General features: G+C 34.9%; 1 protein-coding gene across 2 annotated transcripts in view; it reads left to right on the top strand.

The window, feature by feature from the left end:
- The window catches only part of LOC118737849 (aminopeptidase N), a 51664-nt gene that overhangs the window by 5562 nt on the left and 18454 nt on the right, over positions 1-27648 (top strand). Inside the window, exons 1-2 of one of the 2 annotated variants that reach the window (XM_036468638.1) lie at positions 15553-15833; positions 25846-26017. In XM_036468638.1, the coding sequence (XP_036324531.1) occupies positions 15665-15833; positions 25846-26017 (341 nt within the window). In that variant the 5' untranslated portion in view covers positions 15553-15664. Of the gene's footprint in view, positions 1-15552; positions 15834-25845; positions 26018-27648 lie in introns of those variants that run through there. The other variant, XM_036468639.1, reaches the window with a different exon arrangement.

Below are 27648 nucleotides of genomic sequence, written 5' to 3'. Positions count from 1 at the left end.
GTATTCATGATTTCCTCTTCAAATTCCTGCAGCATCTGGGGTTGGGTGAGGTACTGTACATGGTTGGGGGCACAAATTACCTCTTGGTCGTAGCCCGAAGAGTTCTTTTTTCGGCACGTATGGCTTTATTAATTTATGTAGTACCGTTTACCTTAATTTTTTCTCTAGTGATCTAAAGAAATACACTTCTTTTGAATAATTTGTCACGTAATTAGAAATGATGGTTGAGAAATCAAGATTAAGGAAAACAGTAGGAGAAAAAAACCAAACAAAAATCAGAATGATGCAAATAATGATAGCACAACTTGGCATCTGAACTTTCTCTGGAAAAAACTACGCAATGTTTACAATTAATCATTTATTGACAAAGGCTAAAGGTTTATAAAAAATCGTACAAAAATGCACTTGCTGCTCTGCAGAGACCAAGTCAATATGTGCTTGCAGTTACATTAGGGCAGTCTAGCTTAAGTGGCCAAGCTGAAATTGATTTCTATTGTACTCTTCAGATACTGATCAGCCAAAAAAATACAAAACTTGTTTTTCCAAAAAGTGGAAAATTGGGAACTTGAAAGTATGCATATTGCGTTTGACAGTTCAGTATCTCACAAACTTGTTCACTATAAGTAAACGTTTTTTTATTATTGTTTGCTAACAATAAAAACGTTTCGATCAATCTCTCTAATATCTAATTCAGTAATGATGTTTTGAGAAAGAATACTACCAGACGTTTCCAATTTTCCTCTCTTCTCAAATCCCAAAAATCTTCTGATCCATACATTGTTTTAAACCAGTTGAAGATCGGAGAAAACGTTTACTCTCCGCGTATACATAATACCTATAAAAGCTCTAAAAAAGCTTCATCCGCGAGTAAATTTTTGATCGAACTGCTTTCACTAGATGTTTAAAAATCGGACGGACTTTGCAGTGATTCATGTTATTCTTGCCTCAGGATCGCCTAACTAAACTCTTTCTTATTACTAGTTACATAAAACAAACAAAAAACGGCTGGGTAAACAATCTTGCAATAAAAAAATGCGTTTGCTTTAAGTAAAACAAAAATATTTAGGTTATCTTCGTGGTGACACCATAATTCGAGCAATGCGCACCAACTTACGAAGTGGGTATGCCCTTACTTAAATCATATTCATGTAAGTGCATACTTGAGTACCTATGTACAGCCACATAAATATATACAGCAATACATACACAAGTACATATTGCGATATCAAAAGAGACACAACTCAAAATTTGGCATTTTTGAAATTATGCGCTAAAAATGTACACAGAGCTTTTATTTACCTTTCAGCAAAAGCTGGAGCAAATTTTTGTTATAATTTGTTAAAAAAAAACCCTACGATAAAGTCGCCCTTCCCCATATGATTAGCATGTGCTACGAAATAGTTTTTCGCATTTTCTGACGTATTATTTTGAGTTGTGACTCTTTTGTAGGTACATATTTGTTTGTACGCAATCAAAGCACATACTTACATACTACTTGAAAATGCAATTTGATATACATACATACATACATATGCACATATGAACATGCTCAAAATTCTTATTAAGTATTAAAGTGCTTGTGTAATATAAAGAATTGTTAAGATAAAAGAATATCTGTTTGTTTTTCCAATCAAATAAAATTTGATAACAAAAACAAATTCATTTCGCAATTTAATTGCTTACTCATATTGCAGCTATCAAGAAAATGTAAACTTCCGCGTTCTCACATAACAGATAAAGTTTTCAGGAGACTCACTCTAAAGACATTTTTCATATCTTTACTATTTATGTACATATGTATAGATACACAGAATACGCGATGCAATAGAAGTATCGATTTTCAAAGACCGATACTCAAAAAAAGTTTTTTTTTCGTTTTGGTCGCCTCTCAGCAGGCAGTGGCACACGTACGAGTGTATTTCTGCCATAGAGAAGCTTCTAGGTAAAACCAGTTCGCTGGCGTCGTAAAACTGTAGGATCCTTCCCTGTACGGGACAACATTGAGATGCGTACCACAAATTTGAGGAGAAGCTCCGTCAAGGCACTTAACAAATGTGTGAATATTATAGTTATTCACCAAATTGAGCAAGTGTCTTGTCACCCTATCAGGATTCCTGTAAAGCGTTTTAGGTTATATGTTCCTAAAAGTGCTTTAGATCTGGTAGATTATCCCAGTAGCGACTTCTTTGAGTCTCTTTCTCTAATCGGACCAGGGCAGAGAGTGCCCCTTTTCGTATGCGGCAGAAGGGCTAGGGGCCGATGAAAGGGGTTAAAGCTCTCCTTGGGTTATATAGCTTGAGAAATAATAAAGGATTTCACAAGGTGTTCTATACTATTTATCGCATTGTTGTATGTTGTAAACTTTAAACTTTGCTAAAACTATATTTGAAGATTGCGTAAGCTACCATAAAAGTCGAATAATGATATTTCAAACCGTTAAAAAATAGTAGGTTGCGGTTACAAGTCTCCTTAACATTTATTTAGCCCTTAAAAACTTTAGCACATACTACAATACGACACTTACAACAAGTAAACACCAAAATATGTTTAAAGACACTTTTATCAAAGTTTGACTTATGATCGGTTTCATACCCCAAAATACTCCTATGTACGCCGTGTGAAGTGTAAGTTGCTGGTGAGGCATTATTACGTGCTCGTATTTCCTACGGGGTATAGTGCCACCTAAGACCTAATTATAACATATGTATTTACGTATGTATTTATATTTAAACTCATGTGTGAATGCACTATTTTGATTTTGTGTATAAAACAATTCTACCCATGCGGAACTGATTTGGCTTTTTCACACTTACAAACTTAGATACACCCAGAAGCAATTTTGTCAAGCCCTTCCGTTGATAAGGTATTACAGAACAGCTCCTAAGCAAGTGCAAAGCACATCGAAACATTACTACGAACAGAGTGGTGCTTCCAGTGCTCCTCCTCGAGAAGTGAGTAGGCAACGTGTGAAGCACATAAACTTACATGAGCTACACAAGTTTGAAAATAAGTTTGTTGTAACAAATTTGATTCAAATAAAAATTTGAAAACACATTTACATACATATGTACATGTTGTGGTTGTAGCTGAGTACGCAGAGATGTTTGCTATTATTTGTTAGCTTTCAGGAAGGCCCGGATTCGAATCTTGTTAGATCCAACATATAATTTTTCATTTTTGTTATTGGTTTTTCTTAATTGCGAAAAAGCATCTGTGAAGTGTTACGCATAATCTACGCAAAAGAAATAAGCTCTTCTAGGAGCTGTTTTCCCGAAAACTGAAACGCAATGCCTTGCAATTGAGGGCCCGTTTCATATAAAAAATAATTAAGGAAATCATACAGATGATAAGACCTTCTAAATATATTTCAGAGAAGGCCTTCTGTAATTGCTTTTTACTCCTTCTTCTTTCTACTAGGCATACATACTAAGCCATACATATTTAGTACAATTTAGACTTATCTATTTAAAGATAACGATATCACTGCATTGCATTCACATGAGTACGTATGTATTTAAGAGAGAATATATAGAAACTGCTTGCCTACTTTTATCAGATATGCCAGATATTTGATTAATTTAGTACGTATTCGATTTAAGTATGAGAAGGACTGAAATTATTTTGGGCGCTTCTGATACATATGTATGTATATTATTTTCCTATCAGCTGTAGAGTAAAAAAACAATCAAAGTGCTTCGTATTGCACACCATCAAATTTCACCAAATCAGCGCTTTTGTGTTATTCTCTTTGGTTTTAATTTTTGGTAGACTTTATGTCACCGTTTATTAATATATTTTTGTTTACGAAAAAATTCCACGATGCATACGCAACATTTTATTAACTTTAGCTCCGCTAAATTTTCTGCTTTAACAATGTGCTAAAGTTTAAAATGTTTAAGGTGTCAGATATAAAGCTGATAATTACCGAAAGCTTTTTATTTAATATTAGCTTTCGGCTCAAATTTATTCGAGTACGCCGGCCGTCAGACCGACACCTAATTAATAAATTGTGAAATTAAAAAGATAAGTATTCTCTTTTAATAGATACATTCGAAAAGACTGCAGTAATAATTTAAAAGATTTTCTTTAAAAAAATAAAAAAGCAGTACGATTTTCTCCTTGGAAAATGATATTTCCTGGCAAAAAGGTTAGCATCAAGTTTTTCTTCTAATCATAAGAAAATATAGCATTTTCAGTTTAAATGAAACCTTTTTCAGATTCAATGAAACTTTACTCAAGACACTTTACTCAAATTAAACTTTTTTTTCAAATTAAATGAAACATTCTTAAATTAAGTATTAAACATTATTAAATTAAGGAACAGAAAATCAACTTAACTTATTAGGAGCCGTTTGCACCATGTCTGGCTAATAGCCCAGTTATGCATATTTAGCTTTGCATGAGAGGTGTTACATAAGAACCTGTTAAACGGGCTTTGCGTGTAAGCGGTTACCCAACGCATAGCACTTAACATGTAGAATTCTGTTGGGTTTTGATTTTTACGTAAAAATGGTATAGCAGTGCAAGCACTGGGCTATAACAATTACTCCCAGTTACACATCGTTATCGACGCCATGCTTATAACAGGGAGTCAATAAGACCGATTATGATGTTTAACTGGAAGAAAGTGTTAATCAGATATAGCGGCCCTAAGTCATAGTTTACAAGTAATTTTTGAGCAAAAAACACAACCGACTTCTAGCCTCATAAAACAATTTAGGAGTGCCGTTTATTTCTTCATGATCCAACGATCGGATTTAAATCAAATCAGTATAGGACCACCTCGAAGATACCACCTTTCTGATAGAAAAAAATATTGAAATCCGTGGTCCAAAGTTATGCGGTAACATATCTACATAAAAAAAAAATATTCCGAAGAATTGATAACCTCCTTTTTTTGAAGTCGGTTAAAAATGCCATATACTTTTCAATAAAATTAAAAATTATTTCCACATTAAAATATGTTATGTATCTCTGTGGAAATTTCTTCGGTTTTTCGTTTTTTATCAGGAACTATCTCTGGATTTGTTTGCTTACAGACAAATGAGATAGAAAGGTACATTCAGACATTTATATATAATATATTAAAAAAAAAGTATATGTACTAATATATGGGGCGATTCACGTCAAATGTCCCAGACGCGCCAAGCGATGCAAAACAAACTACTTTCCGAATAGTTGGGAAGCAGACAGAAGATGGGGTAAAAAATTTTAAAAACTATGATTTCTATGGATTTTTTTACGGGCTATCCGATGGTGCTACGCGTTTTCCAAAACTTTCTCATTTTCTTGGTAAAAATTCGAAACGAAAATTTAATTGTAATCTTTTATATTGTTGTTAGTCATCTAAATCGAAAGAAGAGGTATTTTGCACCTGCGTCGACCAGTGTCTAAAGGTGGCAGTCGAACATTCCCTGTGCGAGTCCCCAGCCCTCACAAAGATGAGACTAAAGACACTCTGGTGCAGCCGTTAAGCTTACCAATTGCAGTCATTTGGAAATATTTCATGCTTTTGGAATTTTATTTTCGCCTGGCGTAACTTTTGTCCCCTAAAAGAGACCTGAAGAATAATCGTTTGCGTTATAAAGCAAGCGTGCTTTACGTGGTTTTTGCCGAACTTATGTCGAGTTTATGTGTATATAATACATACATAACTGCATTTTATGTTAGCAACAATACCTGTCAGCGCAACATTAACTGTCGATCAATTAATTGTCACCGCTATCAGCACCGCCATCAGACTAGCACATCCGCCACTCAACAACGCAACGCCACAACAACGCATTAAATTTGTGAGATCCGAATGCCATAGAGCATTTTGATCATTAACATGATTCACCGTTATGCTTGAATACGCCAATGATGCACCTGAAAATGCATTTATGCGACAATTCGTGCAGAGTAGGCTGCTTGAAGTTAAAAGAAAACAGCAAAAGCAATTGAATTGAACGCGTTGTCAAAAGCGCCACCCAAAACAAATGCATTGACATATTCTCCTGCATGCATAGATGCAAACCCTCTGCGCAACAACATTAACCCATTCGCATGCCTAAAGTGCCTATGACTGCCGACTGTCGACTGTCGACTGTTACTCGATGCCAATGGGGCAAGTGTCATTTGTCAATCAATCGATTGAACTTATTTTTATTTTATACCATTTTATTTTCGTTTTCACTTGAACGCACGAAATGTGCATTATAAATTCAATTAAATCCACTTAAAATCGTACAAATAAAAGTTGGCGTGGCGCCTGGCACACGGCACAAAAGTATTCACAAAGTATGCGCACAAATGTGAGTTCACATTAAATTTAGCAATTAAAATACTTTTTTGCTTTCTCTCACTGTAAAGTGTATTTACTTTTAATTAAAAAAAAAATAGTTTTATTGGAAAAAGTGCTTCATTTTACAGATTTCCTCAAATTGTTTACTATTATCGTTTTAAAAGTGTTTAAGAATTTGTGGATTATTTTTAAGTTTTTTCTTTGTGGAAAGAATACGTTTCTAAAATACTGCAATTAAATTTATTAAACCGCAATAATTTGCCTTTATTCGCACATTTTTTGAAACACGATACCTTAATTCACTTGTAAATAAAAAGAGAAACCCAAACTCACCCAAGTACTTAGTTAAACGATTTCATTCAGTATGCAGTACTTAAAGATCTTACCGATTAGTACAGTTGCCCAAACTATATTTTTTTCTATTTCAGTACCACAAATTTCAACTATATGTAAGTATTTGTTCTCTTCTGTATTTTACCAAATGACAACGTACTTCTTTTTTTTCGAGAAAATAAAATCGTATTGAACTATATTAAATAGGACAAATCACTACATCCGATATGCGTGTCAATTATGTAGAAAATAACCATGTGGGTGGGTTTCTTAAAAAAAAAAAAATCGGTACATTACTGATTTTGATCGAAATAGCAAACATTTGCATTTCATTCATGTGGCTGCCTCAACTGGCTTACTGCGAAGCATCCTGTTAATACAGTTTCCAAGACCTTGGTGACGGTTTCTGGCTCTATCTTACGAACGATTTATTTTATGATTATGAAATACATCATTCTTACTAACTATGCTTTAGTATTAAGCTCATGCAAGATTAACGACTAATAGCCCAGTTATGCATACTTGCACTGCTATACCATTTTTACGTAAAAATCAAAATCCAACAGAATTCTACATGTTAAGTGCTATGCGTTGGGTAACCGCTTACACGCAAAGCCCATTTAACAGATTATTATGTGACAACTCTCATGCAAAGCTGAGTATGCATAACTGGGCTATAAGACTTAAATTTATTGTGTTTTTTAACACCACTCCCGGAAGCGATTTACTCATATTCTCTTTAGAATATTTTCAAAAAATGTCTAACGGCGTCAAATCGTAGATCCGAGGTTGCCAACTAACATCACCGCGCAAAAGATCGCTACGGCCTGTGCTGTGTGGCATGGCGCACCATCCTACTGTTTATCATGCCTCCGTAGCGCTCACTGTTGGCCAAAATGGCGTTTCCAGCACCATTTTGAAAGAAAAATGGGCCAAAGATGCCACCGCTCCAAATTCCGCACCAAGAAGTCATTCTCTGAAGGTGCATTGGCTTCTTGACCATCATGTGCGGGTTTTTGCGATCCCCGATGCAGAAGTTTTGCGTGTTAACATGGTCGCCGAGATGAAAATGCGGTTCACCAGAAAAGATCGGTTTCCATTTCGAGCTGCTGGAGTTTGCATTATTTCCTACTGTTGCTCAAGCTAAAGCGATTCATTTCGGTCCGCGGAGATATGATACTGACTCTCTGTTAATGTTTCAAGCGGGAAAGAGGTTTTATTGTTAAAATAACATATATATCTATACATATCGTCGATGTTTTTGCAAAACCGCCCATCGACCAATTACAAAACCGCCTAAATCGCCGTTGTGGCAAATATGAGATTTGGTAACCCTGAATTCAGGCATCGACACGGCATAAAAATCATAAAACCGTTATTAAAACAACAGATTTGTAAAATAATAGCCACAGAATATACCGCCTATCAATATACCGCCTGGCAATGCTTTCAAAGAATAAACCGTTTTTTCGCTATCCTGTAAAATTTGATTACCATAACATAGGCGGTTTTGCAAAAACATCGACGATATAATAAAATTGTAACAGGCCAATGTCTGTATACTATAGATATTAAAGAAAATTAACATAGGGGTTTTTGTTAGAGCAACAGAAGCCAAATCAACCATTTGCAGGATTTTTGTAGTATGTCTGTCTGTATGTTTGTACGCTCGAAAACTAATGCATGAAATCAAATACAGTTTTCGCCGATGTATTGTTTGAGGTCTAACTTAAACTAACTTAAAATAAAAAAAATAGAGAGTGGCCACCTTTTGGAAAATTGCGGTTTAGGTAAATTGATAAGATAAATTATAAATTGACATTTTTTTGGCACATGGCATTTTTTAAATGACACTAATTTTTTGTCATTTGAATGCCTAGTAGAAACTTGGCATAATTAAACTTAAGTTAATAAAAAAAGACATCACACGTTTCTCCTGAACAGAATTTATGGTCCTCGTATGTACATAAGTATCAAAGTTTTCCTATGATTTTATGCCTTGGATTGCAGTAGAATTTACTAGATTTCGGAAACTATCGGTAGACTATCGATAGTGGCAATAGTTTTCTTTTGAATTATAAGTGTGTTGCTTTCGAGTTTTTGACCGTTTGCATAATCTATGTAGTATATTTTATCATATTGGTAAATCTATTTTCATATGACGCAAAGTGAAATGACATTAAAATCATAAAGTAAAGCCTTTTTTATATATTAAATACTTATTCATTTATTAAGAGCTTGTTTTAATAAAAAATAAGCAGTTTATTTGCTTAGGATTAGATTTAAACAAGATCACCTTGCACTCATAATTATTCCAGCGTTGCTAAAAATCCGCTCATACTTGACTTGCTGGAATGTATTTCAGCGTGCATTCTTTTACACGACTCAAATTTTCCGCTGTGAGCTAAAAAATACTCTACTTATCAAAATCTATATTCTAGATATCTTTGAATCTACTCTAGACGATTCTTTCCAACTTTTAACTCGCGTAACTTTTCTTCAGCCCACCAATTGAAAAATCACAGCAATCGCTGCCCTCGATAGTTTCCACTTCATAATAATAGCTTTCCCAACGGGTTATTTTACATAGACAATGCTCGTAATCTCAATGAATCTCTTTTGATTAAATGAAGCGTGAAACCAACAAATTGGAGTGATTATTTATAAAAAAAAAATAAAATTATAATAATGCCACCCATGTATACGTATGCATGCTATAGTTTTTCACAATATGCATTTATGTATACATATGAATGTATTTATGTATATGTGTGGACATATGTACATATATACATAGGTTTAGTATATCAAAAGCGATTTCTACAGTAGTTTTTCCATCGGTTTTAAGCATATACACGTGGAGGCACTTACCAATTAAAAATGCTATAATTTTATCCATTTTGGTTTTTGTTTTATTTAAAAACATCAGTTCATCACAAAAATCATTCATGTTTTAAGAAAAATGTATTACTGTATCTATAGCGCCGATAATAGCACCGAGTCTGTCCGGGAATGCTTCACATGCTGCACGAATGCCGTCTAGTGCAATTTTATATTAAGCAGATCGTAAAGATAAATCAACAAATCTACCGTGAAAAGATTTAAAAACGACGCCCTATTACCTTTGGCATGAAAACCATTCAATAACTAGTAATTTTTAGCAAAAAAAAAAACCGACTTCAACTCTCATATAAAAAAATATATATATATATATATCTCATGATCCGCTGATCGGATCTTAACCAGATTAGTATGGGACCACCTCTGAGACACTACCTTTCCGACGCAAAAAGAATTATCGAAATCGGATCGTGGTCCAAAGTTATGCGGTAACATATATAAAAACAAAAAAATTAAAAAATAAAAAAATATTCCGACGAACTGATAACCTCCTCCGTTTTTGGAAGTCGGTTAAAAATCATTGGACGTTTCAATAAGGCTCGGCACCATCGCACGAAGTTCGCGAACTCCAACGTTTTTCAGAAGAATACTTCCCAGTTTCAATTCTTCACATAAATGGCCATCATATTCACCAGACGTAAACACAATAGGTTTTCTCATACATATGTATATACATATGTTCCATACTCGAGGCTAAAGTATCAATAAAAAATATGATACAATCAACGTCTTGAAGATTCCTCTTCGCCGCCATTCGTGCAGCCTGAGAAGCATTTCCGGACAGACTCGATGTACCCCTGTATTTACATAAGTATATGTGTGTACACTGTAAATACCCTGCGAAAAATTGTGCGACCAATCTCTAAAGAGAGTATTCCGAGATAACTCTCAATCGGGTACTATTGGGCATTAATTAGTCCCAACTAGTCTCATACGGGTACAAATGGAGGTCAATTAGTCTCGACTCATCCCTTATGGGTATAATTGGAGATCAATTAGACCCCAACTCATCTCTAACGGGTACTATTAACGATTTAATGATATGTACGCACTTCGTCAATGAAATTTCATGTGCGGCGTTGGCACACAGAGAGAGTATTTGCCTGATAAAACTGAGCACCCCGGTTCGAATCTCAGCTGTCGCAAATTTTTATTTTTATTTTTTAAAAGTGCCTACTCGCTTTTTATACCCGTTCGGGTATAAAGGTGAACAATTAGTCTCTTCATAGGACATGCTCGAACAAAAGCGATCAGTTCATTCCATATAAAGAGATCAAAAGTGGTATTAATCGCATGCTCCTCTACGATTGCTCCCGGAGTCATCCTGGATTAGTCCCATTTTTTGCAGGGTATGTATATTGAAACACATATACATTTACATATACTTTTACATGAAATTCGAACTACTAAAGTTTTTAGAAGTCAGCTGTTGACAGATCAAATAACACACGCTTAGCCCAAAGGCTTTTGAACCATAAAAACATACATACATACATATGTATGTAATAAATGTCTGTGAGCTGGGCGAACACATAAAGTGTCAAGTGAGAAGTGGGCTCGAGGCAAACCACAAAACTGTAAAAAGACACGCCTTTCTGTCACAAATGCTTAGCAAGCCAGAAGCGAACGTCATAAACAAATCAAATAAAAAAAAGACGTGCGCAAAAGTACACTTTCTGGGCGCTATCCCCACTAAATGTTTAATAAATAGATTGCATGAATCATTAGCGGGAGCAATGAACCAAAGTACAGCGAAAAAAGACCAACTCGCGATCGATTTCTGTTAAGGATTTCCAGCAGTGATTATAATACGAAACCGCTAAAAGTTGGCATTAAAAATGTTAAAGAACAACAAAAAAAGCGATTAAGAGAGTGTTCGATTTCAAAATGCAAAACATGTTCATGTACATATACAGAACTTGTATGTATGTATGTACAGTGGTGGAGAAAATAATAGAAACTTTTAATTTTGACCAGTTTTGGCTATATTTCTTGTGTTTATTCGAGGTTTAGAATTCGTTTAAGGTCTAGCGCCTTTTTTACCTAGCACCATATAAATCCACGTTTCAAAATTTAAACAAAGGTTACAAAAATTTAACAAAGTTTACCAAAATACCCCAAAATTTCAAACTTTTTATTCAGAAATTTAAGGAACGATTTATAGCCCATCAAATTCAATTTTTCGTCCTTACAATTTTTCTAAAATTTCTGAATAAAAGTTTGAAAATTTTGGGGGATTTTGGTAAAATTTGTTACATTTTTATAAGTTTTGTAAGAAGTTTGCAATATGGATTTATATGGTGCTTCTTATATAACGCGCCGGGCTTTTCTAAAAAAAAAAAATATTAAACTTCGAATAACCAAAAAAAATATAGCCAGAACTGATCAAAATAGAAAGCTTCTATTATTTCTGACACCACTGTATATTAGTATTATTCACATACTGCGATTGCTGAGGTAAAGTTCTAGGTTTCCAAATTACAAAGCATTTAATATTGGAAAATAATATCGCAAATTACTTTCTGCATTTAGCTTAGTATTTCCCTGCCCACAATTCAACCAATGTCACGTTCAGAACAACGAGGCGTCTTGCCATCATCTCAATTACATTGTTGAGTGGTTAAATTAAGTGCCACCACATTGACACTCACACACTTATGTATTTAATATAATACCGGTATATGTATGTATGTGAGATGTTTGCATAAATAAGTATAATGTAGCTTGAATTCGAACACACCTTCTTTGCGCCGGCGCAGACGATTCTCACACATATTCATTTTGAGTCTGCATTTTATAGTTTTCGAAACGTGAATGCAAAGCCGCAATTTGCTTTGACTTCCAAGCCCACATGGCATAAATATTTAATGACACTGTGTTCGGTCTCTAAGTAAATGCATATACATTAGGATGGTCCAAAAATACAGAGGAGAATCCAATTTTTTGAATACTTTTGCTGTCGTCACCAGGGTTATAGAAAATGATATATTTTATATGGGGAAAATACAGTTTTTCACTTCAAAGCCCCGGCGGCACAGTTAAATATCAACCGATTACATAAAAAATTGGGTCTCTTAATTTTCGATGTTCTTCAATTTTGGGGGGGAGGGGGGTGGCTGGAAAAAGAATATTTGACCACCCTAGTATACACAAATACATATGTACATGCATGCATGTATGATTACATATTTTTTGCCATTTAAGCTTAGCTACGTCTGCTTTCTTAAACGCAACACTCGACTTGACTTTGAACTTGGACGGTAAAAACCAAAAAAACACAAAAACCGACAAAAAAAGTTGACTTTTTATAGGCATACATACATAGTTATGTGTTTTGGTAGATTGTCTAATCGATTGTAAGATGATTCGTTGCCACTGCAAGCTAACGAAGCGGAGCTTTGTTCAAATCTATCTTAATACCTTTTGTTTTCGTACATGTATGCATACACATTAGGGTGATCCAAAATGGGTAAAGTCGGAATTTTAATGCTTTCATCCCTAGGATTGTTCTACGTCGAAAAAATTTACCCCTATTTATTTATTTTCGCATCAAAAAATTTTTAGAGTTCGCTCAAAACGCTCAAAGTTTTCAATTTATTTTATATGGGAACAAAAAAATTCGTAGAAATGGTATGGATTTCTTGAAAATCAATATTTTTGGATCGGAAAGCTCTGGTTCTCTGCGGGAGACTTCCAATAATAATACGCAATTGTTTATTAAAACATTTTTTTTTATACTAACGATTTTTTATTGGTGCCCTAATTGCATTTTTTGTAGTTTTGGCGGACCTATAAATTATAGTTACTATGAAAAAATAGTTAAATAAACAATCAGGTTTTATTGGAGGGAATCTCCTTCAGAGACGCAGAGTTTTTCGAACGAAATATATTGACTGCTAAAAATTCGGTACCATCTCCATGAAAAGTTGTTATTTTCCCATATTTGAGCGACCTCTAGACATTTTTTGATTTCAAAATAAAAAATAGGGTGTGCGGGCTTAAAAATTCCGACTTCACTTTTGCTCATAAATTTTTGGTGCACCCCAATGTTCATATGTACTATGTATTGTGTGTGCAGCTTTTGTTTAGCACTTACATACCTTAGCCTTATAAAATCTTTGCGCGGATTTGTTCCTTAGCCTTTTTCATTGACTTGGATTAACATAAATCATAGTATTTCAAGATCGTAAATTTGACTTTATACCATATTCTCAAGGTCAATTTTATTTTGTTTATGATTTTTACGAACCGCCTTTTTATTGAAATATGAATGTGCACATGCATGTACATATGTACATATATTTGCATACATATGTAGTATGTGTGTAGTTGAGCATACGTTTTAGTGATTCATCTATGGATTATATTCACATTTGTATAGACCTATCTGGTGAGTTTCATTGTTAGTTATAAATGCATTTACATGCATACATATGCTATATATACATATATATCACGATTGAGAGAATACAAAGGTTGCGCCGATCTCGGACCGCTATTCCTCTCTTAACGAATTTGACAGAATCGTTGTTTGCATGAGGTCACACTTGTGCAACTTGTTTACGTTTTCCTTGCAACATTTTTTCTTCAATTGCACCAGTGTGACGTCACTCAAAAGTTATTCTCAAAAATCCTCTCTGATCGGCGCAATCTTGTATTCTATCATTCTTGCATATATATCAATAATTACTTGCGTTTCTACGTCACACAGAAAAGTAATGTACCCATTAAAATGAAGGGGGGGTACATTACTTTTCTTCAAGAACCGGGCTTATATCTTTACTTGTAGGTATCGAAGAACGTTCAGAGTATAATCTCATTTTAAAGAATGAGCCATTTTAAAGAAAACATGTTTAATCATAACAAAGTAAGATTGCGCACTTTCAACTGCAGAACATCCATGGATAACGCGCTTAAAATAACGCTTAAAATAGTTTTAAGGGGCTAATTATATATTTTTTATCGGTTTAAAAACAATGCGGCGTAGTTAGAAATCCTCTTAACCCATTTTAATCATTATTTGACATAAAAAATTTTAAGCTTAAGATTTTACGATGGTTAACAAGTCTTGTGTTAAAAGATAGTTGGTTGTAGTTTCAAGTGCTGTAAACATTTATTTAAGCTTTTGAAGTTTACCACATACAACAATACCACGGTATACAACACTTTGTGAACTAACTAAATATAAAATTTCGATCTTCATTTTATTTGTGCTGATTTCGAAAAAGTATTTGAGAAGTGCGGAAAAAATTTGATTCTAAGTAAAATTTGAGGATATTTAAATAGAAACTTATTTAAAGAAAAACCTCTCCCAATTACGTCTGCATGACTCCTGCATTACTTTTTCAAGAGAGCTCTTTGTAGTAAACTACAAGTTATATATCCCGTAATACCGCAAAAAAGCTAACTACAAGTGGCTTATTTTTTAAACAATTGATAATTGTTTCTCCTGCTAATTATAACCAAGCTTGATATTAAAACAAAAACTCTCGAACACTCTGGCATAAAATGTGGCACAGGTCGCAGAGCTCTTATTTCGGTTGTTTAAGCTGCATTCCCATTTAGTTTAAAGCTGAAATCCTGATTTTTTTTTTAGTTTAAATGTATGTGATGCATCGACCTCTATTTCAGTGAATATTATAAGTACTGGAAATGTTAACGAAGACAACAATTGGATTGTGGAACATAAAGGGATTTCGATGAAGGCTTGTCTAATATTTTAATAATTACCCAATTCACTAACATAGTATGTATTTCAAAGTAGTATATATTTTTTTTCTACTCACCGACATTTGCAAAATTCATTTCCTTTAAATCTTAATTAATTTCCTAAAAAGTATCTTAAGTTCACAAAACAATTAGTTTCTATTGCTTTCTAAAAGTTTTCGTTTTCAACTAACTTCTTACATATGTAAAAACAACAACTAGTACATGGCATTCTTTTCAACATTTTCTCTCAAATTTTTGGCAAACATCTTACATATTCATATATCAAAATTATTCTTCATCTTCATACTATTTTCAGCTATCATTAATTCCAATACTCATTCGGCTAAATTTCAAAATCCACTATCGGCAAAACATAAACCATTAATCACAACAGCACAAGTATCACCAACAAAAGTTCAACAGCAACAAGAGTCGACAATGACAAACTCATCAGGCTCATTGGAATCACCAAATTCATTGAATAGTAATCGCTTTTATTCGGCTTGGCAGGATTTAATTGAAAATGTACGAAATTTCGATTATAATCGCATAAAAAATTTAAAGGAACACTTTCATGTCGAATTCGTAACCAAGGAAAAATTTACGGGTATGTGAACAATTGGCAAAAGTTAAAACCCAGAAATTGGGAAAAAGTACCGCTGAGTTCTCTTGTATTTTTTATTTTATGTTTTGAATTGCTGTTATTTGTTTTGCGCATGAAAGCATATGAAAATGTTTGCAATTTCATTTTATTTACTTTAATTTGCAAGATTATAATTTGTGTATAAGGTGAGTAATAGTTAGTATTTATTGGAAAATTAATTTTAAAAAAAGTTCGTTAGAAATAGCTTTCACGTGCACTCGACGATTTAATCTTGCGGAGGAAAAATTAAATAACAGAGAAATCTTTATATTTTATTGCTTTGGTTTATGAAAAGAAGGAGCCGTTACCTTTTTGCGCCCATGCATATAAAATGTACTTGAAAAGCTTCTGTCGCGGAATACGTTTTAGCCGTGGAAGGCGAAAGTAGGTTTCTTCGCATTTTGCTGTAGTGTCGCAAAGAAGTGCTTAAATTTTGTATAGAAACATGCTATAAGGTTCTTTTTGTATCCATTTCTGATGATGTTTCCGTACGCATAAGGGGAAAGCTTTTGACTGGCATTCACCTGGGGGTGGCCAGAAGTGATTCTTGTGCGTACGGTTCAAATCGCAGCTCACAACGTCCGGATATTTATATTCACGTATCCTCTGAGTAGTGACCAAGCACCCGTTTGGGAGCGAGCTAAAGTGAGAAGGCGTAAAACTTTGCGTTTCTGGGCGGGAAAATATCATTGTTGCCTATAAACAGCATCGGTCCTCAACAGGTTAATAAAGAAAACAATGAAAATCGGGATTTAATCGGCACAAATATGAAAGATCGGGACACTTATACGTCCCGAATTTAAAAAAATATTCAGCGGGACAATTTTCTAAAAATTGGTACTGTCCCGCCTAAATCGGTACGAATGGTCACGGTATTAATACATTAAAGAAGTACACAGATCTCTTAAAAACTGAGAGATTATATTGCGTTCAAACAGAAAGATGAACATGGGTAAAACTACTCAGATCGACGTTGTGATCATTTTGGTATACATTTTCTTGGGTATATCTCTTCTTCTTCTGGTTCTTACAAACGTCGGACCAATGTTATAATACCATTTCATAGTCATGAAAGGTATAATTAGTTAGCACTATCCTAAAATCAAAAAATTAGAGTGTGTTTTTTTTTGTCGAAGCCACGCACAGAGCAACGCGTGCAGAAAATAGCACTCAGGCTACATTCCGCCCACTGTACTGTTTTCATGTCCCCTTTATTCTGTTTTAAATCTGCTCGATTTACGCATAAACCTAATCAGATTTTTGGGTGTCAAAGAGCGCAGGTCCCTCAACACAACGCGCCCAAATGCTTCATAAGTAATTTTTGCAAAAGCGGGGTAGAAACACAAAAAGTCTCATCCCCTTCAAAGCAAGTTGGGCAAATGGATTTATTATGTACGCCTATCCAGTCAGGCGTTTGTGCCACGTGAAGTGACCAGTCAGCAGCAGTCCAAAAACTTGTATGCAGTCCAACAAGTTGTCTGCAGTCCCCTCCGCTAAATTAGAGCAAAAAATACTAGATAGACCTTCTGAGATTGAAGGCAACATGAGTTTTGCCCACCTGCAGCTCCTTGATGCCTCCCAGTCATTGCTGAGCGAAGTATTCACCCAGTTACTGATGGCCGAAGGCGTGAGTTCTGTAACTGGTTGCGGACCAAAGAATGCCTGGTCTTAGCTAACTCTGGCCAAATGTCACAGTACCAGGTATTCTCGAGTACCTCTGGGTGTCAGGCAAAACTCCTTATGTCTACCAACAAAGTTTAGTCGAGACTTGTTTTTGGGAGTGGTTAGAGAGAAGGCTGGCCAATGCCTTAAATGTCATTGCAGACACGTAAACTCCTTCCCCTCCGCCTATATTTCACTACGTAGTCCACGGCTTTAGGGATTACAAATGCCTCAGCCTAGAAGAACGCCGCATATTCCCAAGAGGAAGGTGAAGCTTATGCCCATTACTTTCGTTAAAGACCCCAGCTCCTGATCCAGAATCAGTAAACCGTAGACAATGTGGAGCCATCAGTAAAGATTAGATAATGTGTGAGTCCGGGCGCAGTGCTGGAAATGAACAAGAATTCAGCCTCGGGAAACTGAAGATTTTAGAATCTCTGCAACAAAGTTAATGGTGGATAGTACGCCACTGTGACATTAAAAAGACACAAGTGCTCAGAACTCTGCCTCCAGCAATTCCCGCCTCGCTCACTCACAACTATCCATCATCCGTTTATTTTTAATCTGCAGGTGGCCTTTAAGGCTTGGCCACGTATGAAGACATAAAGTGACGGTAACTGCAGCAATGCGTCAAGAGCAGCGCCGGATATTGTATAGAAAGCTCTCTGCTATTGGTTATGAGTCTGGTCTTAGAGGTATAAATAAGGCAATCCTTTGGTGACAGACTACACATTTTGCCAAAGATCGGTTTACATGCAAAAATGCCACCAATGCTTTAGTGGTCTTCTGCTCCACGTGAGATTTCCACGATAGTTTGTGTCCAAAATTACTCCTAAATACTTCACTTCGGAAGAAGTCTGAATTGCGACTTTTTTGAATGTGAGAGGAGTAAGATCATCCGACCGTCTCCTACTAGTGAAGAGCACACCACTAGTATTGGTTGGGTTAGCAATGAACCCAATGCCATTACACTAAGTGTTAATCATAATCAGTTTTGTCTGCGCTTTCAAACAGCCGGCAGAGATGGCCCGTGACAAGACAGGCCACATCGTCCGCAAAAGCCTTAGAGGTGCATACTGCCACACCGCTGCACCTGGGTTCCATCCCTGGCCCGAGTTTGATAGCTAAATTTTTTTCAGCACAAAAACAGGGTCTCTGTTGCATTGATCCACTTTGTTCTCTCCATTTTTGAGTGATGGATAATTTTTTGGCGTTATCGAATGCCTGCTTGTGTCTTTTCGAACGCAATGGTACATATGTCTATATGTATGTATACCTGTGCACCTATTTGACCTCCCGATCCTCTCTAAGCACAAGACCGCGGTCGAAAGCAATGTAGTTCATGCAGAAGTGTGTGTGTGTGTGTACTCCTTTACTCCTGATCCCTTTATTACGAATGTGGATGGGGAATATGGAAATGGCGTTATGGAGTAAGGCAAACTGAATGCACGGTCTCTCTCATACGCAATGCGTAAGCAGCCCAGGGTAGAAAGCTTCATTGTAGTTTCACACTTGATGGATAGTGCGCTATTCCAAAGTGTTAAAAAAAAAATGTGTACACAAATTTGTATGATGGAATTTTTATTTAAAAGCATTTGTAAGGAATGATTTATATTTGTAATCAATGTGTTTAAAAAATAGTTCGAACATACATAAATAACTATACGCTTTGTGAACATAAATAAACTAGATCAGGAGATATTATAAAACTAAGGAATGTTCATTTCGTTTTTTAGTAAAACATATTTACATACATATGTCTCTATAGTACTTGTTAGCTTTGTTTAGAAAAATATTTAGATCTGAATTCCCCATTAATGCATCAATCGCATCATCATGTCAAAAGGTTATTTTTAAGGTAAGGGACGAAAATTTCTATCCAAATACACTTAGCCCTGCACTAAGATAAAAGTGGAGCCCAAATACTAGTACACATAAAGTATATTTCAAATGCTTTCAACTATTTATTTTTGATTTTGGAAGTTTGATTTTTTGAAAGCACCCATGCAGTAGACAATGCATCAACGAATCTTCACCAATCCCATTAAGCTTTTTGTACACACATAGCTTTGCAATGGCACGTGTCGTAAGTATGATAATGTGCACATGTACCTTAGGGTGGTCCTTAAACGTAGGAAGGAAATTTATGCATCAGATTTTCTAAGCCTCAACCCCTACTTCGATGCTACTATAGTCGAAGATATCACACATAAATTTTGGTCCAGATTGAAGTCGGTTAAGTCGTGTCGCACACGGGTCAAAGTTCAGACTACCCTATGAGGACGTCTTAACCGACCCCAATGGGGACCAAAATTTATATGTTAAGTCTTCGACTACGGTAGTATCGATTTTAAGTATTAGCTTAAAAAAAAATTTTATTTTAATTTTGTCAGTCTCTATAGAGGAATCTATACTTTTCCCCCTGTGCGACACGTCTTTACCGTCTCCAATCGGGACGAAAATTTATTTGTGATATCTGCGACCGTGGTTTTGATTTGGGGATTTTCGTGGTATTGATTTGATTTTTTAAGGACCACCCTAACGTACATACTTCGTATGTGGTTATTTGTGAATGCATGCTGAGGCGGCCGTCCGGCCGGTCAGCCACCAATGCCCCAAATGCTCTGGCTGCAGCAATTCTTTCAGGAATTTTGTTGCGGTTGTGGTTTTTGTTATTCACTGCTGAAGGTAGTGGCAATTGCAATAGATCAAAGCATACGTTAACTGCAGACAACATAAAAGCAATGTCCAATGTTGGAAGATCTGCCATGGCATTGCAATGTGAACCAACAAAGTGAAATGGTAATGGACACATCCAGTGCAGCTGTGGCTGTCTGTTGCTCTATATTGAATTTTAAATTAGCGTTTTTATAAACAGTTGCAAGGGAAAACTTAAATGTGAAAGTTAAACCACATAAACTGAATCACTTGGGTGGTACACATACATACGTACGTGATTGATTAACAATTAAAAGTGATGAAGTGGTATAAATTGGCACAGTTCTACATCATTCTTCTGAATCTGAAACTACAAAACTTTCAAGTATTTATCATTAATAGATTGTCCTTATTACACTGTGCGGAAGCCAAAGTAATAGGGAAGAACTCTAGAGTATTGGACCACCTGCCCTTTTTCCCCTTACCCCCCCCAAAATTTTTGGGTCTCTAGTCGATCTACATTAATTTAAAAATCTCGTATAAAACTGTCATTAACTACTATTCACCATTAATCTTGTCTTTCTACCCAATATTTCTCACCCGCGTTGGTCATTTTGATTCTTGTTTGGGTTAAATCTAGTATGTAGTAGTTGAAATTTTCAATATTTACCTTAGTCTTAGTACAGTCCTAATAATCATTTTGTCTTCGCATTCGTCTTTACCTTCGTAATTTGTCTTCATTCTCGTTCTGAACCGTAAACGACTACAATCTTGCCATGAGAGTTCTAAAAATCGAAAAGCAAGCCAATCGAATATAATCGCTAAATGTTTTCATACCTGGAGCCTTCTGAGGCGAACCACAAAGGGCTAGGTTACACATATTTCATTCTTTACCTTATTTTAAGCATAATAAGGCTCTGTTTTTTGCAAATATTTCAACAAGTGTCAAATTTACGCTCAGTATTCCGATTTCCACTTAAGTCAATTTGTGTGTGTGTTTTTTGTAGTTTGAGCTGATTGCAATGCCAGTCACTTCATTGTCGCCTGCATACATTAACCTAATTCTAAAAAAACATTTCATACTATCCAAGAAATTGTGCACATATAAAGGTCTCACTTTAAAATGTTAATTTGAAAAAAAAAATTGCAAAACAGCGCGCAACCATTTTAATTTAATTTTAAATTTTTTTTTTTGATAGTCCCGATTTGTTCAGAGCGTTTGGTGTGAAATGTGTGATTTACGATCATGCGTGGTGCATACTGATATACTTATATATTTGCATATCGTTGATGAAATGTAGAAAGGCTCTAACTAACAAAATTTATTTTTTTCAGGAGAGACAAAAAAAGTTATATAATTGAAAAATAAAATGTTTATTGAAAATTATTGATGAAATTTATGTTGAATAACAATACCTAACATAAGTTAAAACTATTTTAATATTATTATCAATTATGTAGAATTTCTGTCCCTTAGGGCCTTTGTGAATGCGAAGTTATGAAAAAAATGTTTCAGTTAGGGCTTTTTGAATTCGTGTAAAATCCAATATATTTTGTTTCCATATCAAAGGAAGTTAATAGTTACTTTGAGTTATGAGCAGGAAAAAAAGAGATATGTAAGATATAATATATATATAACTGTCAGATGTCTGTCGCTTCCTTAGAATAAAATTAATGCGACCGCGAACGTATTGCTTCTTCTGGTCCCACGATATCTGCGCCATGAGTTTAAAGTTTATTTTCAAGCATTTTCATCAAACAGAAGGCAATTACGGTCATTTTTTTAGACCAAAGTACAACTAACATGATTCCCCTAACAATCTAGATGGCCTTTGATAGAAAGCATTCCCGTCATTTGTCTTAGTCTACTTACGGTGACCATATTAACCAACGTAAAATAAAGGACCTTTATTCAAAATAATTTGGGAATACGTACATACAACTTGCATGATACAAGTACCTTAAGCATATCGTTTTTTAGATCAAATATTTACCAGTTAATTATAGTATTTAATTGTACAAGTTCCCCTTCTCGAAAAGCTGTAACCGGATTTTTACCGATTCCGTATAGTGACATCAAATCCTTATCAAGGACTTTGCCATCCTTTGCTGCCAAAATGCGCTTTTCATAATTCATACACAGGGTGCAACAAGACGATCCTGAGCTTTTGTGAACAATGAATTTTACTCAAAGTATATTAATTTTTTGTAGGAAAATGTCTAAATAGTAAATAGTTGTTTTTTTTTAATTATATAAATTTCCCCTATCAGTATTAGCAATGATTCGTGATTTATAGATTGTAAAAAGATTACCGATTAAATAAAAATCCTGAAGTGGAGTGCAAACAAACTGGCGAAGGTTTTTATTATATTTTATACATTTTTATTTATTTCTCTTCTCAAAGCTCATTTAAAGAACGATTTAAGAAATAAAGGGCAAATGACGTTCTTTGTTTTGACAGAAATTACAAAGTACAGGGGTAAAAATGACGAACTGATCTTTAAAATAAAAGATGGATGGTCACCGTGAGTATACTCCTTACCATTCATCCTATTGTTTGTATTTGTGACTCCGTATTTAAATTATTTATTGGTATTTATTTATGTATTTGATATTTTTTACACGAAATGACGAGCATACACTATAATTCAATATAGTCAAGAATTTTAGCTGGTCTCGAAATTATTTTTTGTAGCAAAACTATTTCAGCTAGGGCTTTTTGCTTTCACAAATTTTCATTCCTTCAGTTGGGGCATTTTAAAAAGTGGCATAAGTTTGCAAGTTTTGAGTTGCGGTTCTAAATTTTTTATGGAAGGTGGGTTTAGGTGGCTTTAGTATAAGCTTCTTAGGAATTCATGAAACAAAATTTCGAAAAAAATGTCAGTTAGGGCCTTTCTACAATTCATTAACATACACATACATACATACATACTTATAAGTAAATCGTTTTTTATTCAGTGCTATCGAATTAAAATTCAAGTCATGTTTTCACTTCGGTCTACTATCGTAAAAGAGTTTAAAACAAAGATCTGAAACCTCGAAAGAGGGGCAGTAACCAAAAATATATGTACATAACTTAAGACGCATTAAAACGTTAAAATATTTTTGATTGTTTCAGACTTTCTTTCTCAAGAACTACAATTCTTTGCCAATTAAGTTTACAGGCTTTTATTTATCTTTATCACGCTACCTAATTATTAATAAATTCTTTTGACATCTGTGTACTCTCGACAATACTACTTTTTTCATAGCCTTTTCAACAAATGGAAAGCACTTCTGCAATCATTGAGCACAGTGTCAACGTTCAACCACAAATTCTATTTAAAAGAAACCCACTTTCTACATTCCTCTGTCTGACTTTATTGCATGATACATTCTTTGCCTCCAGGCTGTTGGGTATTTCATATTTAAATGCCCACAGGCTGAATAGTTCCGGCATATATTTACTATTAGGTCACCATGGTCTTTTATGATTTCTCCAATTGGCTAAATTGGTTGCCATAGCGAGTGGCATACATATACATAGCTTTTCGTTAGGTGTGCGAATATTTTCGCACTAATTTGTGTATTTAACGCGTTCAATTATTTATATATTGACAGCTGTATAGTAGCATAGAAATCCTGCGCAAATGTACATTCATACATCCATATGTACAGTATGTACATACATATTTTAATTGAAAGTGATTGAGCAACAATTAAATGTGTCGTAGAGATATTAAGAAATTTATAACACTTGTTAAATGAAACCCGATAAATTCCGTTCAAGTTAATTTGTGAATCCTCGTATCCGCGATGCACCGTGGGGCCTTTTGACCTTTTTCGCTGTAGAAATCGTAATTTTTGAACTAATAAAATTATTTTAAAAATTTAAATTGCATCTGAACATATCTAAGCATTAAAATAAATTTAAACACAGGGTGTTTACAAAAACTGGGGACTTTAAAAATCATTGTCAAAATTTTGACAATTTTGAAAAATACAAAAACCAAAATTTTTCAGTAATTACTGGAGCCTAATTAATCAAAATCTGTATCTCATTAATTGCTTTATCAATATCTGCTAGTGTGTTCGATTATTCGCCTTTTTCGAAACCCGGTTTTCGAGTTAATCGAAAAATAACAATTTGACAAACGGGTTTCCACTTTCAAAATTTAGAAAAACTGGATAAACCAGTTTTATTTAAAATTTTTTGTCTGCAGTAACACTGTTAGTCAGAAATAATAACCAAAACTAGCTCATACCATATGCCTTGCTCATGACTACTAAAAATTTGGAAATCAATAAGGCAGAACAAGTTCGAAGCATGTAATTTGGATTAAAGGTGAAAAAGAAAAATTTAGGGAAAATACACACTTAATACGGTTCATCGCAATTCATTTAAATTTAGTTTGCATGTCAAAAAGTTTTTTTTTTTTTTTTTTAAATAGGTCTACAACAAAACATAAATTCCGATGAAATGCGTAGAATGATTGAACGCGTCAAGAACAAAAGAAAAAAAACGATTACAACTTTGACTGTTTTGATGTATGTCAAAGAGAAAGCATCGAAGGAATTTTTTGGATACCTTTCAGTAGATCGATTTTTTAGCGTTCGGAATATTATGTTCAGCTGGACTTTTACCAAAGTTGGTAAATCTGACGGGGTTTTCTACACAAATACTTACTTTTATGTGCACTGTTAGAAAAAAAGTTTTCTAATTTAGATGTTGCCTGAACCAGGGATGGAACACAGGTTCTGAGCAGTGGTAGTATGCAACTCTAATCGCTTAGGTACCGCGGCCAAAATACATAACACATAATCATTAAATAGAAAGTAAACATTAATTCATTTATAATATAAAGTAAACACCTAACATCAGTTTTTGAGCCAAACTGAACATTTCCAGCGTACAAAAACGTCCAACTAAAAGTTCAACCCGATTATGCGGCGATAAATAATGCTGGGAAGTATTCGTAATGTCCTTATTTTTAAAGATGGCCAGCTATATACTAAAAATTGGAGAATCAAACAAATGCTTAGATATTTAGGCGATTCACAGGATGTCGTAAACGTCGTATTATTAAAGTGGTATATTTTTTAATGTAAAATAACTGTTAAAATACTCGCAGGGAGCGAATTATACATTTTCTGTCAGTTGAAAAACATTGTAATCTAGTTGCAAGTCTTCAAATATATCGCTCGCTTAGAGCGAAAAGTTGCTAAATCCACGTTTTATAACAAGCGATTTTTGGTGTAGGAAGCAAGGAATGCTAAAAACTTATTGTTTCGAAAAAATGTTATTTCATTTCTACTCGTTTCTACTAATTACAATGTAAACTTGCTAAATTAGTAAAACTTGTTAATAATGTCAAATCCTACCGACACGTATGGAGTTTTATTTTGCCTTGATTCTGCAAAATGTGCATACAGTTTTGCAAAATATATTAAGAAAAGGGTTTTGGAAGTTTTTTCCCCTCCTGTAAAATTAAAAAAAAAAAAAAATAGACCTAGCACCATTTTCCTCTAACAAGCTTAGAGATATCTCTAACTAGATAATATGTAAATCAATCTAATGTACTTGAATATTAGAGATTATTTTGAAAGTGAATGTATATTATTGTAAAATAATATTTGGTGTGTGTAAACTTTACTACAGTGTCCTTATTTTTTCAGGTGGCCAACTAAAAACCAAAAACGGGCAAAAATATGTCTTCAACGGTCCTCCCTCCGGCATTTATGTGACCAGAACATGTGTATTCTTCACAGCGATACTAGCGCTGGTGGCGCTCCTCTTCACCATACTCATAACATATTTCCTGACAGCGAACTCAGTGGCGACGCCAAGGTGTGTATTAATTGCAAAAATCAGTCCTCAGACAAATAAATAGATACATATTGTTAGTTACATTAAGGGTGTTTAATATCAGTTACCAAATCAATCCATTCGACCCACTTACCATTTGTTTAAGTACAGAAAGATGTTTCGCTTCATTATGAAACACTTTCTTTGCATGTGACCACTGGTCGGTAGACGGTGGCAACAATAGCTGTAGCTACACCCATTTATTGACATCATGCACGACATGCAAACTGAAATGGAAAGTGTGAGAAATGTAAATTTACATCATCAACTGGTTTTCTAATTTTCTAAATCTCATCAAAAAGGATATTCAAGGTGTGTTCAGCATTAAAACTGAAACGTTTTAGTGCGATTTTTTTTTTCTTTTTCTATTAGCGCCAATCAATTTAATTAAGTTGTAACCTCGATTAGACAATTTGCGGTATTCGAGTTTAATAACCTCTTTGAATTAAATACCTTCTGCTTTACGGTTGGTTGTTGGTAGTTTTGGTTTCTGTTTTATGTTCAGCTATTTATAGGATTTCGTTTTTTATTGTAGGGATAAAGGTTAGCACTGACACAGTTAATTTTTTTGTAGCGCCACTAATAGATAAGTGACGTTCAATAATTGTTTAAACTTGAAAGCGATATATTTTTTGACAAATAAAAATGTGGAGTGTACATTAGACTGCGCCGCAAAAAAAAATTTTGCAATTAACCCACTAGTTTGAAAGCATACTTTGAGAGGAAGTTGGGAAAGATGGATAAAAGCTTTGAAAAATTGTGGAGAATTTAAGCTGGCATCCCACTTTGAAGTTGGGAGTTTAGAGCAAGCGTTATACCACAAGAAATACGCCCTGGCGGCCTTTTTGTACGTGGAAGGTGAATTTAACAATGCTAGTTTGGTATTTATGCACTGTTCCATGGTGGCCGTGGTGGACTGGGCCTACTAATCACTCTCTGGATTGACAATATGTTGATTACCAGAAGCAGCAATGGCTTCTTGGGAACAAGAGAAATAAGGAACACTGCCACACGCGGTACCCGTACCCTGTTGTGGAACCTCGTTCTAAACGAATTCCCGCTATGCACATCGAAAGCCACTAAGGTCGTCGCGTATGCAGATGAGTTAGTCATTATGGTCGTGGGTAAATTCGTCTCGATGGTCAGCGAGATTCTACAATCTGGCAGTGTGGGCAGAAAGGAACGGTCTAGGGCTTAACCTCTCCTAAGCCGAACTTGTTCTCTTCACCAAGCGATATAAGGTAAACCAATTTCGAAGTCCATCCCTTAATGGAGCAAATCGTATATTGCCAAAAGAGGCACAGTTTTTGGGAGTTATTCTCCACTCTAAACTTTCCTGGAAAAGGAACATCGAAGAGCGGAGAAAAAAGGCGCTTAACCTCAACCTGCAAAACGTGCAACGAAAATAATGCCTATTCCCCACGGGGCGATTCATTTAATGTCCTAAGTGATGCTAGAGACACTCATGGACATTCCACCCATAGACCTATACGGAAATTGACTTCGATCAAAACTTTGATATCCATATAAATATGATATCCGACATAAATAACTGGGGAAAACTCAGTGAGAGGGAAGATCAGTATGTTTGCATATATGTACATAAAAAAAAA

Source organism: Rhagoletis pomonella, unplaced genomic scaffold (assembly GCF_013731165.1).
Source record: "Rhagoletis pomonella isolate Grant_MI unplaced genomic scaffold, Rhpom_1.0 Rhpom_scaffold_00004, whole genome shotgun sequence".
Taxonomy (NCBI): Eukaryota; Metazoa; Arthropoda; class Insecta; order Diptera; family Tephritidae; genus Rhagoletis; species Rhagoletis pomonella.
Note: the sequence above shows the minus strand (reverse complement) of the source record. Positions and strands in the feature narration are given on the sequence as shown.